Source organism: Dasypus novemcinctus, chromosome 16, assembly GCF_030445035.2.
Source record: "Dasypus novemcinctus isolate mDasNov1 chromosome 16, mDasNov1.1.hap2, whole genome shotgun sequence".
Lineage (NCBI taxonomy): Eukaryota > Metazoa > Chordata > Mammalia > Cingulata > Dasypodidae > Dasypus > Dasypus novemcinctus.
The window spans coordinates 85,923,934-85,943,883 of NC_080688.1; the positions used below are offsets into that span (position 1 = coordinate 85,923,934).

The window sequence follows — 19,950 nt, forward strand, 5'->3', positions numbered from 1 at the left end:
TTATAGCCTAGTTTATGGTCAATTTTTATAATTGTTTACTTTAATCTTGAAAAACCTGTACCTTCTATAGTTGCTGATGTGTGTCTTCATTAAGGTTGTTCAAATCTTCTACATATTATTGATGTTTTTGGTCTGCTTGTTTAATCAGTTACTGAGAAAGCTATGTTTAAATCTTCAACTATGGTTGTGGGCCTGTCTCTCTCTTCTCAATTTCTTTCAAAAATTGATTTCTATATCTTGAGACTTTTTATTTAGGAGAATGCAATATTGGAATTACCTTCTCATTGAATTTCTCCTTTTGTCATTATTAAATGACCTGCTTTATCTCATGATTCTTGTTTTCCCACTTCTATGTTGACCACCGCCAACATAGCCTACCACCTTTTTTTGCTTAGTGTTTTATAGTTATATTTTACTTTCAGTCTACTAGTTTTCTTTTTATTTAAAGCATGTTTCTTGTGAACAGTGTATAATTGCCTCTCCATCTACTATCTACTATGAAAAGTTTGTCTTTAATTGGATTATTTAGTACTTTCACATTTAACAGAATCACATATATTTAGGCTTGTAACTTCCAACTTATATTTGATTTTTATTTGTCCTTTTAAAAATTTGTTCCTTTATCCCTCTTTTCTTCTTCATCTTTTAAAAAACATTAAGCAATTAATTTTCAGAATTCCACTGTATCTCCTCTATTAGCTTTTTGTGTTTTACTTTTGGTATCATTTTATAATTGTTACCCTAGAAATTGCATATGCATCACTAACTTAAAAACTTTAAATTATTACTTTTTCCATGTCCTATATAATGCAAGATCCCTGAAGCACTTTACGTTTATTCCCATCCCTCATATTTATATTTTAACATTTTATTTCAACATATATTAAAAACCCATGTTATAAATAGTATCACTTTTTATATAAATAGCCAAACGACATTATATTTATGCATTTATTTACCCTCTTCGGCACTCATCATTTTTTCATGCACTTTCGTCCTTCCACCTGGACTCATTTATATTTATCCTGAATAATATCCTTTTCTATTTCTTATAGCACATGTCTGAGAGTAGAGGATTCTCTCAGCTTTTGGCTGAGAATATCTTTATTTCACCTTCATTTTAGATGGTATTTTAATAGAAATAGAATTCTCAGGTTTTTTTCTTTTTTCTTCACATTTCTAAAGATAGTATGGCACCATCTTCTAGTTTCCATAGTTTCTATGGAGAAGTCTTCAATATTTCTTACTGTGGGTTCTTTAAAGTTATATCTTTTTCTCTATGGCTGTGTATTATTTTTTTCCTGTTTATTTGGTTTCAGCCATTTGTCTCTTATGTGTCTAGATTTTATTTTCTTTTTATTTACTCTGGATAGATTTGGCTAAGTATATTGAATATTTAGGCTGATTTTAGATTTAAGGAATTTGTATCAATTGTTGGATCCACTGTATACATTGTTGCTCCATTCTCACTCTGTTTAACCAGGATCCTCATGTATCTTTTCCTCTGTTGTTTATAATTTTCCTCTTTGTGCTCCAGTTTTTATATTTTTCCATTGGTCTTCAAATGATAATTCTGTCTTCCACTGTGTGTCCACTTAGCTACTACTATACTCACACTGAAAGTTCTTAATTTTACGTATTTTACTTTGCATTTCTAGAATTTTTACTTGTCTTTTTTGCAGATTCTAATTTTCTGTTGAAATATTCCATCTACTTACCTGGCATGTCCATGTTTTCCCATATTTTCCATAATGTATTAATCATACCTAATTTAAAATCCTATCTAAAGTCTGGATTTTCTCTGGGATTTCTGGATTTTCTGGGTCTACTTCCATTGACAGATTTATATTTTGATTATCAGTCACTTTTGCATGATTTTTTCACGTGTAATTTTTTTATTGCATGCTGAAAATTGTGAATGACCAAGTGCAGAAAATCCAGACTGTGCTCTGATCCTCGAAAGAATGTTGAATTACTATCCAACAGGTAAGAGGGGATCACTCTTCCTGTTTGTGCTTAGTTTTAAGCCATTTTTATCAGAGGCCTATTTTAATTTTCTACCCATCTGAAGCAGAGTTCTTATGTCTAAGGTAGGTTTCCACTCACAGGGAATAGTGTTTCCGGTGTGTCAGCTGAGAGCCTGAAGCGGGCACCAAGGTTCTGGAAGGAAGCTCCACTCAGAAGAGAGGGGAGCACAAGCTTTCACCAGTTCTGTGACGCCTCGAAACCTGCCTCTTGGCATCTGTTCTCTGCTTGGCCTCCTGGGGTTGCACCCCACATGCCCAAGGTTGGAATTGTCACAGGGCATATTAGGCAGATGTTTGGGTCCCTTCTCAGCACTTTCCTCCACTTTGTCCTCCACTTTGCTATTTTGCCATCAGTATTCCAGTCACTTCCCCAGCCCAGACTTTGAACTCTCTTTCCTCTGCTCAGTGCACCTGTGATCTCTGTGCGTCTCTATTTTTCAGTGCAACAACCCCCTCCTGCCCCTCAGTGAAAAAAGCCAGGTTTAGTGTAGGCATACTTCCCATGCTCACCTTCTTTTAGATATCGTAATACTGTCCAGTACCTTCAAACATGCTTTTATATGTTTTTGCCCAGATTTATAATTGTTTGCAGCAGTTGGGTAAGTTTGATGCCAACTACTTTGTCTTGCTCAGAAACTAATAAGTTCTTGACACTTCTTCTGCTACTCACTAATAAATCAGCAAATTCTATTAAATCTCCCTGGAACTTTAAACTCTTCATCTCTCAGCTATGACTCTGGTCTAGACAACCAATTATCTCTTCCCTAGATTCCTGCAACAGCTCTTAACACACATTTCCACTTCCAGTACATACTCTACATTCCAGAGTGGTCGTCCAAAAGCACAATTTATGTTACGCCATTCTCCAGGTGGAAACATTTCAATAGCTTCTCATTAAAATTATAATAAATATGTGAACTCCCTAAAATGAGCTATAAAACGGGATGATGTCACCCTTCCAAATGGATTTCTATGCACTCTTCTATTCCTTCACTATCCTTCAGCTTGATGTTTTGGGTTTTTGATGGTGGTGGTGATTTGCTTGAACCTGCAAACTTTTTGCCCATAGCTATTACTTTGGCAGAGTTTTCTTTTTGTTGTTGTTGTTGTTATTTATGGCCATGACCTTGCTTTCATCATTCTTTCCCTGACTTCTTTCTCTTGCTTCATGGGGCAAGTTAAATGTCACTTCCTTAGTGAGACATTCTCTGATCACATAGAACTCTAGTGTTTATCTCACAGGACCCTGTCCTTTTAATTCATGTCAGACTCCAAAACAGGATTTTCTCCTTGTGTGAAGATAAATATTCTTATTGAACAGCCATAATTTCTACCAGTTATAAGTATCATGAAGACAGGGATCTAATTTTTTTTGTTTATCACTCTACGCCCAGTGTTTTACACTTTACTATATAGTATAGAATATGTATTAAATATTTATTGAATTAAATTAGAAAAGTATTGTAGATATACAATTTCAAAGGAGAAAAAGTAAAGAAAATCAACATTTTGAGGTTGACTGAAGATAGGCAAAGTTTTCAAAGAATCTTAGAAAATTTCATTTGAAAGAAGTTTCAAAGACCACCAATCCAAACATCTTTTCTATGTAATATTTCTTCTAATATCATTGCCCATCCATTCCATATTAGAATATACTACTTCACAAGGGAGTCAATTTTATTTTCAGAAAATCCCTGTTGTTTGCATACAATTATTAAATTACTTTAACAATAATAAGAAATATATTAATTTAAAGTAGGATTTTTAACAATAAGGAAAGTGATGCATACATTTCCTTCCCTTAGTGATTTCTTCTGAAAGCTAAACCATGCAAAGATCCAATTAAAATGAAAATTATCTTAGAGTTTATCGAACCTTAAATAATGACATACATATTGGAGTACTTTATCATATTTGCAATTATTTAAGTTATATTTTATATCTATTATTTTATCTCCTTTATCTCTGTATATGATTTATTATCTATATTTGCATATACTACTTAGAAAATAATTCAAAGTAGGTATTGAAGAATCAAATTTATGGAAAGGAAGATATTTTCTCTTTTAGCTAACAAGTATAATATATTTAAAATGATTTTTAATTTAATAGTGTTCATATTTGCACATTAATTATCATATCATAAATTTCAATTATGAGAAATATTTGTGCACATGGTATGTATTAGAACAAATACAATAGCATATTTTGAATGAAAATCACATATGTAAATGTGGAGAATTTTACTACCACTTTACCCCTTCTTTAATTATATATATTCTTATAAACACATAGCTACACCACCTATTTATTCTAGAAGTTGTAAGCTTACAAAACAATCATGCATAACGTGCAGCATTCCCATATATCACCCCTCCACCAACACCTTACATTATGTGGAACATTTGTTTTAGATTGTGAAAGAACATGATCAGACTATTACTACTAACTACGGCCTATAGCATACATTTGGTATATTTTTTCCACACACACCCTATTATTAACACTATGTATTAGTATTGTACATTTGTTATAGTCCATGAGAGAATGCACTCATATTTGTACTGTTAACCACTGTCCATTTTCTACTACATGATTCACTGTGTTATACAGTACCATGCCTTGTACATTCTCTCCAAAGCGTACACTCAGTGACTCTCACTTTCATCATAGAGTTCTACAGTCATTGCCACCATAAACCTTTGAATGTTTTCCTTAGTCCAAAATAAAAATCCCATCTCCTCCTATTACTGATCCTTAGTGTTGATACTATATCTTCTTTGACATGATGCAGGAATATTACAATATTGCCGTTAACTATAATCCATAAATTACATTAATTATATTTCCCCATGCATCACTATATTCTTACCACCTTTTAATAGTGATGTACATTTGTTCTAGTTCATAGGAGAACATACTTGTACTATTAACCACAATCCTCATCCATCATGTTCATCAGTCCCTAAGTTATTTTCTGGCTTTCTTTCAATTGACATTTACATCCCTAGACTACCCCTTTCAGCCACAATCCCATTTCTAAACAAGTTGTTTTAGTTCTGCTCACTATAATATGTTACCATCAAGTCTATCCACTCTCACACTTTTAGAGTCAAGCTAATTGAAAATTCTACATATGGAGAATTAAGCTTCAATTCCCCTCTCAGTGCTCATCCTGTCTCCTAGTAACCTATAATCTAGGTTTTAACTCCATGTGTCTATTCTTCGTGTTTAGTTCATATTAGTGAGACCATACAATATTTGTCCTTTTGTGTCTGGCTTATTTCACTCAGTATAATGTCCTCAAGGTTCATCCATGTTGTCATATATGTCCCAATTTCATTTCTTCTTGCAGCAGCGTAGTATTCCATCATAGGTATATACCACATTTGTTTGTCCATTTATTGATTGATGGACACTTGTTTGCCAAAAGAAGATTGATTCCATCTTTTGGCAATTGTGAATAATGTTACTATGAACATCCATGTAAAAATCTGTTCACATCACTGTTTTTAGTTCTTGATATATTTCTAGTGGAGGAATTGCTGGATCATGCAGCAGTTTTATATTTAGTTTCCTGAGGAACTACAGAACAGTCTCCTGCAGAGGCCATGCCATTCTACGTTCCCACCAACAGTGAAGAAGTGTTCTTATTCGTCCACATCCTCTCCAGCACTTTTTTTTTTAATAATGGCCATTCTGTGAGATGTGAGATGATTTTCACTGTAGTTTTGATTTGCATTTCCCTAATACCAAGTGATATTTAACAATTTTTTCATGTGCTTTTTCACAATTTGTATTTGCTCTTGGGAGAAATGTCTATTTAAGTCTTTGGCCCATTTTTTAAACTCGATTTCTTGCTTTTTTATTGTTGAATTGTAAGATATCTTTATAGAACATGGAAATCAAACTCTTATCACATATGTGGTTTCCAAATGTTTTTCCCATTGAGAGAATTGCCCTTTCACTTTCCTGACAAAGTCTTCAAAGCACAGAAGTGTTTAAGTTTGAGGAGGTCCCATTTATCCATTTTTTCTTTCATTGCTAGTGCTTTTGGTGTAAGGCTTAAGAAAGACCTACCTACCACAGGCCTTCAGGTGTTTCCCTACGTTTTCTTTTAGGAGTTTTACAGTTCTCACTTTTATATTTGGTCTTTGATCTATTTTGAGTTGATTTTTGTACAAGGTGTGGCATATGGGCCCTCTTTCTTTATTTTGGAGGTGGACATCCAGTTCTCCCAGAACTATTTATTGAATAGACTATTCTGCCCCAGCAGTGAGTTTGATAAGCTTGTCAAAAATCACTTGACCATGGATGTGAAAGTGTTTCTGAACCATCAGTTTGGTTCCGATGGTCTATATGTCTATCTCTGGGGCCAGTACATGCTATTTTGAACAGTGTAACTAGGTAACATGATTTAAAGTCCAGAAGTGAGAGTCCTCCAAATTCATTCTTCCTTTTTAAGATCAATCAATCAGGTAATACACAACATTAATAAATCAAAAGAAGAAAAATCATATGATCATATCTATATGATTGATCATTTCTGGCTATTCAAGGCCCCTTACCCTTCCAAATATATTTGATAATTAGGTTTTCCATTTCTTTAAAAAAAAAGGCTGTTGGAATTTTTATCAGAATTGCATTGAAACTGTATATCAATTTGGGTAGAATTGACATCTTAATGATATTTATGCTCCCATTCATGAACATGGAATGTTCTCCCATTTATTTAGGTCTTAAAATTTCTTTTAACAATGCATTATAGTTTTTTTTAATGTAAGTGCTTTGCCTCATTGGTTAAGTTTATTCTTAAATATTTGATTCTTTTCGTTGCTATTGTAAATGAAACTTTTTTCCTGGCTTCCTCCTCAGATTGCTCATTACTAGTGCATAGAAACACTACTGGTTTTTTTTTTGCATTTTAACCTGTGTTCTGCCACTCTGCTGAATTTGTTTATTAGTTCTAGTAGCTTTGTTGAAGTTTTTTCGGGATTTTCTAGGTATAGAATCATTCCTTTCCAATTTGGGCACTTTCATTTCTCTTTCTTGCCTGATTACTCTAGCTAGAGCCTCTAGTATTATATTAAACAACAGTGGTAACAGTGGGCATTTTTCCCAGTCCCAATGGAAAGAACTTTCCATCTTTCACTATTGAGCAGAATGTTAGCTGTGGGTTTTTCATATATACCCTTTATCATGTTGAGAAAGTTTCCTTTGATTTCTATTATTTGGAGTGTTTTTATCAGGAAAGTATGTTGAATTTTGTCAAATGCCTATTTCCATCACTTGACATGATCATATGATTTTTCTCCTTTGATTTATTAATGTGAGTGCAAAACTCACTTGTTCATGTTGAATTTTTCTTTTAATGTATTGATGGATTCAATTAGTAAGTATTTTGTTGAGGATTTTTGCATCTCTATTCATTAGGAAAATGTATCTGTAATTTTCTTTTTACGTAATATCTTTATCTGGCTTTGGCTTTACAGTGATATTGGCTTCATAGAATGAGTTTGGCAGTGCTCCTTCCTATTCAAATTTTTGGTAGAATTTGAGTAAGACTGGTATTAAATCTTCTTTTGAATGCTTTGTAGAACTCATCTGTAAAGCTATCTGGTCCTGGGCTTTTCATTTTGGTGAGTTCTTTGATGACTGTTTCAATCCCTTTACTTGTGTTTGGTTTGTTGAGCTCTTCATTTTTCTAGGGTCAGTGTAGGGTGTTCATATGTTCCTAGAAATTTTTCCATTTCATCTACATTGTCTAGTTGTTGGCATACAGTTGTTCATAGTATCCTCTTATGATCTCTTTTATTTCTGTGGGGTCAGGAGTAATAGCCCCATTTTCATGCCTAATTTTGTTTATTTGCATCTTCTCTCCTTTTTTCTTTGTCAGTATAGCTAAGGGTTTGTCAGTCTTGTTGATCTTCTCAAAGAATGAACTTTCGGCTTTGTTAATTCCTCTATGGTTTTGTTTTCAATTTTATTTATTTCTGCTCTAATCTTTGTTATTTCATTCCTTCTTCTTGGTTTTGGCATAGTTTGCTGTTCTTTTTCTAGTTCCTCCAGTTGTGCAGTTAGTTTGTCAATTTTAGCTCTTCTTTCTTTTTTAGTTTCAACATTGAGGCAATAAATTTCCCTTTCAGTCCTGCTTTCACTGGATCTCATATGTTCTGATATGTTGTGTTCTCATATTCACTCATCCAAGATATTTATTGATTTTCTTGAAAATTCTTTGACCCACTGATAATTGAATAGTGTGTTGTTTAATCTACATATATTTGTGAATTTTCCCATTTTTTACCTATTGTTGATTTCCAGTTTTATTCCATTGTAATCAGAGAAAGTGCTTCATAAAATTTACATCTTTTTAATTTAATGAGATCTGCTTTGTGGCCTGTATTAGTTAGCCAAAAAGGGTGCTGAGGCAAAGTACCAGAAATCTGTACTAAAGGGTATTTATTTGGGATAGAAGCTTACAGTCACAAGGCCCTAAAAAGTCCAACTCAAGGTACCATAAGAGGCACTTTCTCACCCAAAGTCTATTGTTACATGTTGATGCAAAATGGTAGGTGATGTCTGTGAGGGTTCAGTCTTCCTCTTCCCCATTAAGGCTCCATGGGTCCAGCTTCTTCCAGTCTCAGCTGTAGGCTGGCATAAGGCTGTCTCTCTCCCCAGGGCTTATTTCTTTCTGTGCTCAGCTGCTATGGTTTCCTCACAAGGTCAGCTGTAGGCTATCAGTCTCATCTCTCTTCCTGGAGCTTCTGCCATGTCTAATGAATTGTCTTTCTCTCCTCTGCCATGTCTTTTTCTGTGTTCTCCTGTATATCTACTTCCATGGGTGAGTCTGTTTTATCAACCCACTAACAGGGACAGGGACTCAGCCCTGCACTCCCTCCCTATTGACATGGTTGAATCAAAACCCTAATCTTGATTTAAGTGAAACCTCTAACTTTAATACAATCAAAGGGTTATCACACTCAGAGGAACAGACCTGTTTACAAACAACATCCATATCTCTTTTTGGAATTCATAAATAATCTCAAACTGCTACATGACCCAACATATCCTGGAGAAAGACTCATGAATACTTGAGAACAATATATATCCTGCTATTTGTGAGTACAATGCTCTTTATATATCTATTAGTTTTAGTTTATCATATTATTCAAGATCTCTGTTTTTTGGGTTTTTTTGTTTTCATCTTCTCTCAGATGAAGTATCCAATAATGAGAGTGGTGTATTTAAGTCTCAACTATTTTTGTAAAAACAACTATTTCTCCTTTCAGTTTTGCCAGTATTTTCCTCATGTAATTTGGGGCATGCTGGTTAGGTGCATATATGTTTATGATTGTTGTTTCCTCCTGATAAATTTCCTCTTTTATTAGTATGTAAAGACCTTCCTTTTCTCTAATAACAGGTTTGCTTTTAAAGTGTAGTACAAACAATATAAGTGTAGCTACTGAAGCTTTTTTTTTTTTTTTTTTTTGGTTACTCCATGCTGGAGTATCTTTTTCCAGTCTTAAACTTTCAATTTATTTGTATCCTTGGGTCTAAGGTGACTCTTTTGAAAACAGCACATAGTTGGTTCATATTTTCTTACACATTCTTCCAGTCTTTGTCTTTATTTTGGGGAGCTTAGTTCATTAACTTTCAATATTATTACAGTAAAGGCAGTTCTTACTTCACCCATTTTAATTTTTGGGTTTTATGTAGCATATCTTTTTCACAATTCTTTTTACATTGTTAGTTAACTTTACTGATGCATTCTTCATTTCTAGATTCTCTTCCAAGCCTCTCTCTCCTGCCTTTTCTCTTCAGGCTGGATGACCCTTTTTTGTATTTCCTGCAGAGCTAGTCTCCTAGTTACAAACTCCCTCAAATTTCTGTTTATTCTAAACTCACCCTCATTGTTGAAAGACAATCTTGTCAGCTGTAAGATTCCTGGCTGGTAGTATTTCTCTTGCAGTATCTTAAATATATCATACCACTCCTTTCCTGCCTCTATGGTTTCTGATGAGAAATCAGCACTTAATCTTATTGGATATCCCTTGTATGTGATGGATCTCTTTTCTCTTGCAGGATTCTCTCTTTATCTTTGGCATTTGATATTTTGATTAGTATGTTGTAGTTCTTGGACATAGATACCTTTGTCCCTCAATAGAATTGGGAAATTTTCTACCATTATTTTCTTCAAATATTCCTTCTGTCCCTTTTCCCTTCTCTTCTCCTTCTGGGACACCCATGACATGAAAGTTTGCATAGAAAGAGACATTTAATTCCCTGAGACACTTCAATTTTTTCATTCTTCTCTTTATCTGTTATTTTTATGTTCACTTTCAGAGACCCTGCCTTCAAGCTCACTGATCCTTCCTTCTGCCTCTTCAAATCTGCTGTTATGGCTCCAGCATAATTTTTATTTCATTTATTGTGTCTTTCATTCCATAAGATATGCTATTTTTTATGTATGCCTTCACATTCTTCTTTGTGCTCACCCAGTGTCTTCTTTTTTTAAATTTTAATTTAATTTTCTTTTTTTTAAGATACTTAGATTATATAAATATCACATTAAAAATATAGGGGATTCCTATATGCCCCACTCCTCACACCTCCCACATTTTCCAACGTTAATGACATACTTCATTAGTGAGGCATAGTCATTGCAGCTGATAAACATATTTTGGAGCATTGCCACTAAGTATGGATTAAAGTTTACTTTGTAGTTTACACTTTCTCCCACCCAATTCGGTAGGTTATGGCAAGATTTAAAATGGCCTGTATCTGTTGTTGCAATGTTGTTCAGGACAACTCCCAAGACCCAAAAATGCCCCCATATTACACCTTTTTTTTCCCTTTCCCTGCTCTTAGAACCACAAGTGGCTACTGCCACTGATATCCATAATATACTTTCTTCCATTGCTTGAATCACAAGTCCATAGTAGAATAACAGTAAGTCTATTTTAGTCCATAGTTCATTCCCCAATCCTGAGGATTCTGGGATGGTGAGGTCCACTCCACCTCTAATTGAGAAAGGGCTATGATCCCATAGGGCCAATGAGTGGGACTCTCTTGCTTGCAGTTGTAGACTTTCTCAGTTCCTTGGTATGGTAGTTGTCCATCCTCCCTCCATGTTAGTAGTCCTGGGTAATAACAATGAACTGGAGATTAGGTGGTGCAACTCCATTGAGATTTGGGCCCAGCTGGCACATGGATGGCCCAGAAATTTAAGTCTCTTGGATACACACCTACCAACTCTAATACTAATTATAGGTTCAAATAGGACAGAAGAGCCATTTGTAGGAAAACTACAACTGAGTCCAACTCTGTCATTGTGGGGGGCATAAATTCCAAAGTAGGACCCACTGTCAAGTCACCAAACTCCTGAGCTACTTGCCCTGACTAGAGTGTCTGGATGTCTCCAGAGCACTTAGGAACCCTGCTATTTGGGGTTGTAGGGCTACTTTGGCTGTCAATGTGATCCTGCTGTGATGTGCATAAGCATAACTTCTAGAATGACTTCCTGACTCACTCTGAAGTCTCTTAGCCACATAAACTCATTTGTCTTTACCTTTTCTACCTTTGGGTCGAGGTCTTTTTCCAGTTCCATTGCTACCAGTGTCTTCTTGTTGTCCTTAATCTCTTTTGGAACCACAGGTTTTCCCTCTCCAGTCTAATCTGTGCACACTGAAAGCGACTGCAGTTGCTGGCATAGGCTGAAGGCACACTATCCTAACCCTCCTCTTGCCCTGTTACAGATGTGTTCAGTAATCTAGTTCATGCCATCTAAAAGTGCCTGCAGTTTCCCAGAAAGGTTGAGGAAACACCACCCCTTCCTAGCCTATTTGGGCAGAGAGGAATCCACAGGTTTCCCCACCAGTCTAGTCTGTGTAGGGTGAAAGCTCCTGCAGTTGCTTGGAGAGGCTGCTATGGGTTTCCCTATCTTCCTCCCTACCAGAGGTGGGACTGGAGCCTAGACTAGGCCTGCAATCCAATCTGGGTTGGAAGAATCCTGTCCCTACTGTCACTGTGATTTTCAACCAGCTCTGCTTCCCCTCATGCCAGGAGCTGAATTAAAATGGAGGATATATCAGCCTCTTTCTGACTGGGACAGGTTCAAATTTTAGCTGTTCTTAGGATTGGCCTTAGGTAGCCAAATTTACTAATCAGTAGCTGAAATTTGTGCCCAACTGTCTCTTCCTCCCCTGTTTTTGGGAAATGGAATTTCCAACTCCAGCCAGAGAATAGCTCCTGAGATGGCTAGCACTGCCAGTGGAGGATTGTCAGCAGCTTCTATGGCATAGAGTACTCTTCTCACAAATCTTTAACACAGGTGTGCAGTCTCCTCCTTCCATTCCTCCAAGAATGTTGCAGGATTCTCTTCTGGTTTCCTTGGCCCCCCAAATAGATGATTTAGATAACTCTGCATGATTACTAACTGCCCTATGGGATGAGGTGACATTTGGAGCTCCCTATTCTGCCACCATCTTGTCCCCTCTCTTATTCATAAATTATTTTAAAGAACTTGTATTCTTTTTAAAAATGAATGAGATATAGAGAAAATAGCCATGGTAGTTGCTGAGGGCAGGGAGAGGGAAGAAGAGATGTGATGTGGGGGCATTTTTGGGATTTTGGGTTGTCCTGAGTGATATTGCAGGGATAGATGCTGGATTTTGTATATCCTGCCATAACCCACTGAATGTACTGGGGCAGAGTGTGAACTACAGGGTAAACTATTATCCATGTGGTGTAGCAGTGCTCCAAAATACGTTCACCGAGTGTGATGAGTGTGCCACAATGATGGGGGAGGTTGTTGGTGTGGGAGGAGTGGGGTGGAAGGGTGGGGGGTATACAGGAACCTCTTATGTTTTTTAATGTAACATTTTTTGTGTGATGTATATATCTTCAAAAAATACAATTTATAAAAATGATGGGGTGGGGGGGTGAGGAGTGGTTTATATGGGAACCTCTTATGTTCTTTATTTTTTTAATGTTTTTTAATGTAGCATTCTTTTTGATCTACTAACTTTAACTTTAAAATTAAAAATGAACTTTCTGCCTGCAAAAAAAAAAAAAAAATGAATGAGATGAAAGATTACTTCCAGACAGTTTTCATTTATAAGAAATTGGCAAAATGGAATCATTTTGTTATTGTGGTTCGCCTGTCCTTTTTCCTGAGTCACCTGTTTCTTTTTAAATCACAGCGGCTGCACATATTTTTGCTAAAGTATGGAGGTTTGTTTACAGAGTGACCCCTCTTTTCCTAGCTCTCTTATTTAACTATATTAGTAAATTAGACACTTCTGAAAATATAATAAACTTCATGGATTAGTTAGCATTATGAGTTATTGTTTAAGCAAAATAAATTACATTTTCCAAATTGCAGCCTATGGACCATCATTAATCTAGGAAAACAAAAGTGTCTGGTGGTCTAGTTATATATCTGATCCTTTTTCAGTTCTGGCTTACTAAAAAGGTGAATTATGTGATAAAATGGTGTTTTAGACATTATACAAAAATCTCATAGTGCAAATCATTTTAATTTTCATGCATAAATTATTGCTTATATTATTTCATATATAAGCAATCACTGTCAAGATGGCACTGTAAGATTATGCTTTGATCTTCCTTCCTTTGCACTAAATATAGCATTAAAAGATAAATCATTTTCGAAATGTCATTAAGAAATAAGGCTTGTCAGTGGTACAAGTAAGACACTTATTACCCCAAACAACTCAGGTACACAAAGCCTTATTGTTGCTGCCGCCAGGCCTCTAACGATCTTTGGATCCAAATGAGGGCAATTCAGAGAGACTTGGACTGTGACTCCTCAGGGTGACACTGCCCCCAAAGAGCTCCTTATGAAACAGAATGGAAAGAGGAAGAAAAAAACAAACAATAATGACACCTACAAATTTTCCAAAATTTCTCTCAAAATCAAAGGCCAGTTCCCAAAATTGATCAACAAAAATAGAGAATTCACATAAATAAACTATTTAAGAATAACTTAAGTTCTGACATTTATAAAATGCAAGTGAAGACGATGGAAAACATTACTCCATTAATTTTATATATTTAGATGATATTAATAATTTTTGGGAAAATATTTATCAGTATTCTATGAGAAATATGAAAGAAAATTGAGTAGAGAAATTACTGTTGAAAACTTTACTCAAAAATAAAATTTATTCTTTCTTTACATAAAAAATGATCTGATTTTAATTCAGAGTTTTATAGGTAAGTTTTACCAAAACTTTAAGGAACAGATTTTAAAAATGTTTAGAAAAGCTCAAAAGAACACATTTCCTAACATATATTATGAGATATTCCATTATTGCAACTCAATGATGAGAACAGTATAAGAGAAATGTAGACTAATCTATGATTAGAGTCAAAAAATCCCAAGTGATTATCTTGGCAACTGAAATCTCGAAATGTTATAAAATATTCATCATGACCATATGGTGTTTATTCTCAGACTTCAGGAATGTTCTCTATCAGAAAATGTATTAATTTATTTTGTCACTCCAATTAACTGAGAAAAAAAACATATGTTATTACATAGAAATAATAAAAATAATTTAAAGATATCAATACTTTCTTATGACAAAAATAAAAGCCCTTCCTTTACCTAGTTAGAATTTCCATTTGAAACTTATAGCAAATATCTTTCTTTACAGTGAAGCATTTAATCACTTTCATTGAGTTCACAAACGAAACAAGAAATGACCACTCTCTTATCCAACATTGTACAAGATAAAGCAATATTGTGCAATAATTAAGCAAGAAAAATACAGGTCATAAATATTGGAAAACAAAGGGAGATTCTGCTATTATTAACAGACAAAAATCCACATCCAAGATGATCTATAGGCTAATTATTTTTTAAAAAATAAGCTCAGTAAGTTCTCTTGGTAAAAGTTCAACAGACAACAACTAATTTGAAAATAATAAGAAAACGTGCAAAAAGAAATTTAAGCAAAATTTTAATATACATTTGGGTGAGTCAAAGATATACAGAAGAGTTCCTTTGAGAAAATTAATAAAAATTTCCATAAATAAAATATTTTTCCAGGGACCTGAGAAATATCACGTTCATGTATTATCATAAAGATGCCATTTCTCTATATTCTAATCTTTAAATTTATTCAAATTAGAATACCAATGGAGAGCTGCATGGAATTTGCCAAATTGATACTGAAATTCAGATTGAAGGATAAAGTATCAAGGATAGTTATGTCAATTATGAAAAAAAAGGACAGTTGCTGCCATAATCATCAGATATAGACATGTATTTTAAGCTGCAGTAATTAAGATAATGCATATTGGTCCCATGGATAGACAAATGAATAAATTCAATAGTACAGAGAGCACAGGAAGGCCCCAGCCTAGCTTCAGTCTTAATTTCTAGTAGGGACTCCTGTGTGGTTCTTCTTTATTATATACCAAATAAAACAAAATAAGAAATTAGGTTACAACCTATCACTCTATACTAAATCAACAACAAAAACAAAAACCCAGATGGATTAAAAACCTAAATATTAAAATACATTGAAAAAATAAGAGAAATAACTTTATGATATTGATCCAAGGAAGAATTTTTTTTTTTAAAGATAGACCCCATAAAGAACAATTCTAGAAGAAATAGATCTGTAAAGTTTTAAAACAAATATTCCCTATATGTGTGCTTTTCCTGGGACTGCCATAACAAATGACCACAATCCTGGTGATTTAAAACAGCAGAAATTTATCCTCAAACTTCTAGAGGCTAGAAGTCCAAAATCACTATGTCAGCAGGGCCAAGCTGCCTTGGAAATCTGCCTTGGCTTTTCTAGCTTCTGGCAATCACTGGCAATCTGTGGCATTCCTTGGCCTGTAGAAGCACAACTACAGTCTCAGCCTCTTCTTTAGTTGGCTGCCTTCCCTCTAGGTCTTTGTCTCTGAATTTCTTCTCTTTTTTCAAGGATGAGCCATTTAGGATGAAGGCTCACTCTACTCCAGTATGACCTTACCTTAACTGATTACACATGCAATGACCTTATTTCTGTACAACTAAGGTACTGCTTACTGCTGTTATTTGGGAAATTTTGATAGCAGCTAGCATATCTTCAAATTAAATCTTAGATAGGGTTTCCAACATACACTCAATTTATTTTCTTTAAAATAAAGTCAAATAATCCATAAAATATCCCTATGACGCTTGAGAATTTTCCTTTTAACCTATTTTAGAATTCTCATATTAAAAACATTGGTAATGAGAAATATGTCTTCTGACAATTTATATTATTTGAAAAATGAAATAACTATATGTTTGTTAGCCAAAGGGATGCTGATGCAAAATTCCAGAAATCTGTTGGTTTTTATAAAGGGTATTTATTTGAGGTAGGAGCTTATAGATATCAGGCCATAAAGTGTAAGTTACTTCCCTCACCAAAGTCTATTTCCACATTTTGGAGCAAGATGGCTGCTCAAGCTGCCAGGGTTCAGGCTTCCTGGGTTCCTCTCTTCCCAGGGCTTGCTTCTCTTCCCTCTGTGTGCTTACTTTCCAGGACTCCGGCTTAAGACTTCAGCATCAAACTCCAACATCAAAACTCCAAGATTAAGAACCCTTCACCTCTGTCCTTTGCCGTGTCTTTTATCTGTGTTTTTTTATTAACACCCTGATGACATGGCCCAATCAAAGCCCTAATCATAACTTAATCATGCCCAGGTACAGACCAGATTACAAACATAATCCAATATCTATTTTTGGAATTCATAACCATAGCAAACTGCTATACTATAGTATATATTCCCAAATAGCAAAAAATCTCCTTTATGTTTCTTGAGGATGCAGTGTTTCTACTATTTTCATAATACAAAGTTTACACGTTTCATCTTGTTTTGTTTTAAGATTGTGGATTCCATGATGTCAAGACTCTTATTTGTCTTGCTCATTGCTTTAAAACCAACAACCTAGACCAAGATATCTGGGCTTACCATACACGTGAGAAGTATTTGCTTGAATGACAATATTAATTTTACATTAAAGAAGTAAGGCAGACTCCCTTCTTGACTTTGTTCAGTTTCCTTTTTCATGGTTGCTGGCCTAACGAATTTTGGGTTCAAAATGTGTGAAAGAAGCCATTTGGTATATTGCTGATGGTTTAAAAATAATTTGATGCAGAAACTGAGAAACTAGATATTCTATAGCCTAAAAAGAAAACGTTACCTTAAGTGCCAGCTTGCCAATTTTCCTAAGTTTTTAAAGTCAATAATTCTGTGAAAAATGAATTCTCCAGATTGAAAAATATTTATAAGATCTAAAGGAATAGAGGCACAGCCTTTTGACATTTCATTCATTCTAAAGACTTTGATCTAAAACATAATTAATTTCAAATTGAAATGTAGAACTGCACTTTCAGAACAATGCCTGAGAATTAACTTACTTACCTGGCTTTATGAAGGTGCCCACCTGAAGTTACAAAATGTAGACTATAAGACTGAAAAGGGGAGTCAAAAATATACTCACTTTTTTCTTTTGATTCTTTATACTGATGCTAATGCAGCCTTATATTTAAGTTTGGGAAACAAGGAAAATATTGTAATGAGAAAGCCTTGAGATTTTAAAAAATGAAATTCCAATACATTAAACATGCTAATCATTCTGCTATGTGAGGGTGTTTTGCATTTTTATTAGGAAATGAGCTGGTGAGTACACATATATTCTATATTTATATTTAATATTTTAGTTTACAGTGCTTCACAATGGACTACCTTAGTTTTTTTCTTTTTTAAGTTTAGAGAAGATGAATTTCAATGTGAATGAGCAAATCTGCTCTCATCTATGTAGTCTTTGCAATTCTAAATCATTTCTTATTTCCTTGAATGAAAAGATCATATAATAGGAAAGCAATCTAAGATTATTTAGTTCTTCATGGTACAAAGGGAAAAGGAAATTAAAACCAAATTCAATCAGCCTCATAAGTGAAGGCTCACATTCTATACTGAATCTTAGCTAATTGTTATTTTATAGTATAACCAAATAACTCACAATCACAGTAACAATGGGACTACAATTTTAATAGTATTTCATATGCAACTACCTGGAATATTTTAAAAATATCCTTACTGTTTCCAGACATACAGCAATATACGCACACATGTAATTATTACTTCTATTCTTTTAACATGTAAAGATTAAATGTAATTGGGTGAACAGAACTGAAGGGTAGGGGCAAATGAAACATAGAGATCTATCAGAAATATCTTTACATATATAATATCAATAGATACAAACAATACCATATAATACATGCTCATATAGAGTCATTATTTACCAATCAAAACATTGCTTTATATGGAACTCCTATTTACTTATGCTCCCTGTATAATATTCTAGATGTTATCCCCATCATTTTTTTTCACATTAATCCATTAGTAATTTGTTATGTAGACATAGGCTTAGAATATGAAACCAGGGCATCTGATTTATTTAAAGGAATATCTCTCTATTGTACCCACAGTGATTTCCTGAGATAAGAGAAATGGCCTTGAATACAAATGGTAAGTGTCTAGCTTTTCATAGTAACCAGATTAAACTGACTAACCAGATGAAACCAACTAAATATTATTCAGGGCAATGGGACATTTAGATTCTGTATTGGTTTTCCATTCTAACCTAGAATAAGGAACCCATTTAAACCCAAATATATTCTACCATTCTTTAGGAGCGTACGCTTTGAATTGTTAGATTCTAATCTATTATATTGTATAATATTTGTGAACAGCTTTTTATATATACTTTGCTATCTTCTTAAAATTAAGCTCTAAATCTAAAAAAAATTATTTCATTTTCCTAATTAATTCCATATATGCTGTTACTTTGAAAATGCCTTTTAGGTATGTATTTCTTCTTACCTTATTTAAATATATAAAATATTTCCTGCTATCATATCTATGACTGGTCAATAACTTCAACTATAATTTAGATAATTCTATTAAAATTGACCTACTTAGGAAATACAAATCATGTCAAAGTACAAAAACATTGCCCTCGTTGATTTTTATATTTTAAATTATAAAATTATCTCCACTTTTGGTATATTTCCGTGATTTTATATGTACCTTGGCAGTTATATTATACAAGTTCACATCTCTGACTTTCCAATTATCAAATCTGAGTCAGTGCTTAAGGAAATTTTGAACAGAACTGTCAAGAGCTCTTTACTTAAAGATTTACATTTTTATCTTAACATTATTATTGCCATGTCTGTCAAGAACACTGTAGAACTCTGGCTGTGAAACTTGCTTGCACAGTCAGTGCGAGGACAAAAGTATTGATTCAATCAAATATGGTTTTCTTATAGCACAGTTGATGCTCCATGTTTATCTATGATTATTACATTTTGAAAATTAATCATATTTATCACATGAAATTGACAGCCTCAAATTGTAAAAATTAGTGGTAACATGGCATTAAACTTTTAAAAAATATACCTTCCACTTTTAGAAATGCCCATTTTGAAATTTTTTTCATTGTAAGTAGAAAGTGGTCTAAGTTATATAGATACATTTGCATGTGTATAAGAAAGAAGCCAATAACGGGGTTTGCATTTTTAACAGTAAGCAGAAAAGATCTCAATAACCCATAAAAACTGAATTGCCCCTTTCATTGGGGGCAATAAGGACAAGCACAAAAATACAAGCAATTTGAATGTAGCACCTACAAATTTTTCTATTTTCTTCAATTTTACTACTTTTTATCTCTTTATATGAAATAACATCAATTATAATCTTCAGCACCTCATTTATGCATTATGGAAATGCTGGTGCAGAAACAAAGAAGGAAATGTGATGATGGGAGGCAGGGAAGAAGAGAGAGAAGGAAAGGAAGGAAAGAAAGAAGAATAGACTGAGTTGGGGTTTTTTTTAAGCTTGTATAAAA

The 19,950-nt window shown here is 34.1% G+C and overlaps 1 protein-coding gene across 1 annotated transcript in view; it reads left to right on the top strand.

Moving 5' to 3' along the window:
- Nucleotides 1-19,950, top strand: part of CCDC102B (coiled-coil domain containing 102B) — a 349,731-nt gene that overhangs the window by 320,716 nt on the left and 9,065 nt on the right. Inside the window, exon 10 of the mRNA XM_071208584.1 lies at nt 18,530-18,569. Within this exon, the coding sequence (XP_071064685.1) occupies nt 18,530-18,545 (16 nt within the window). The 3' untranslated portion in view covers nt 18,546-18,569. The remainder of the gene's footprint in view (nt 1-18,529; nt 18,570-19,950) is intronic.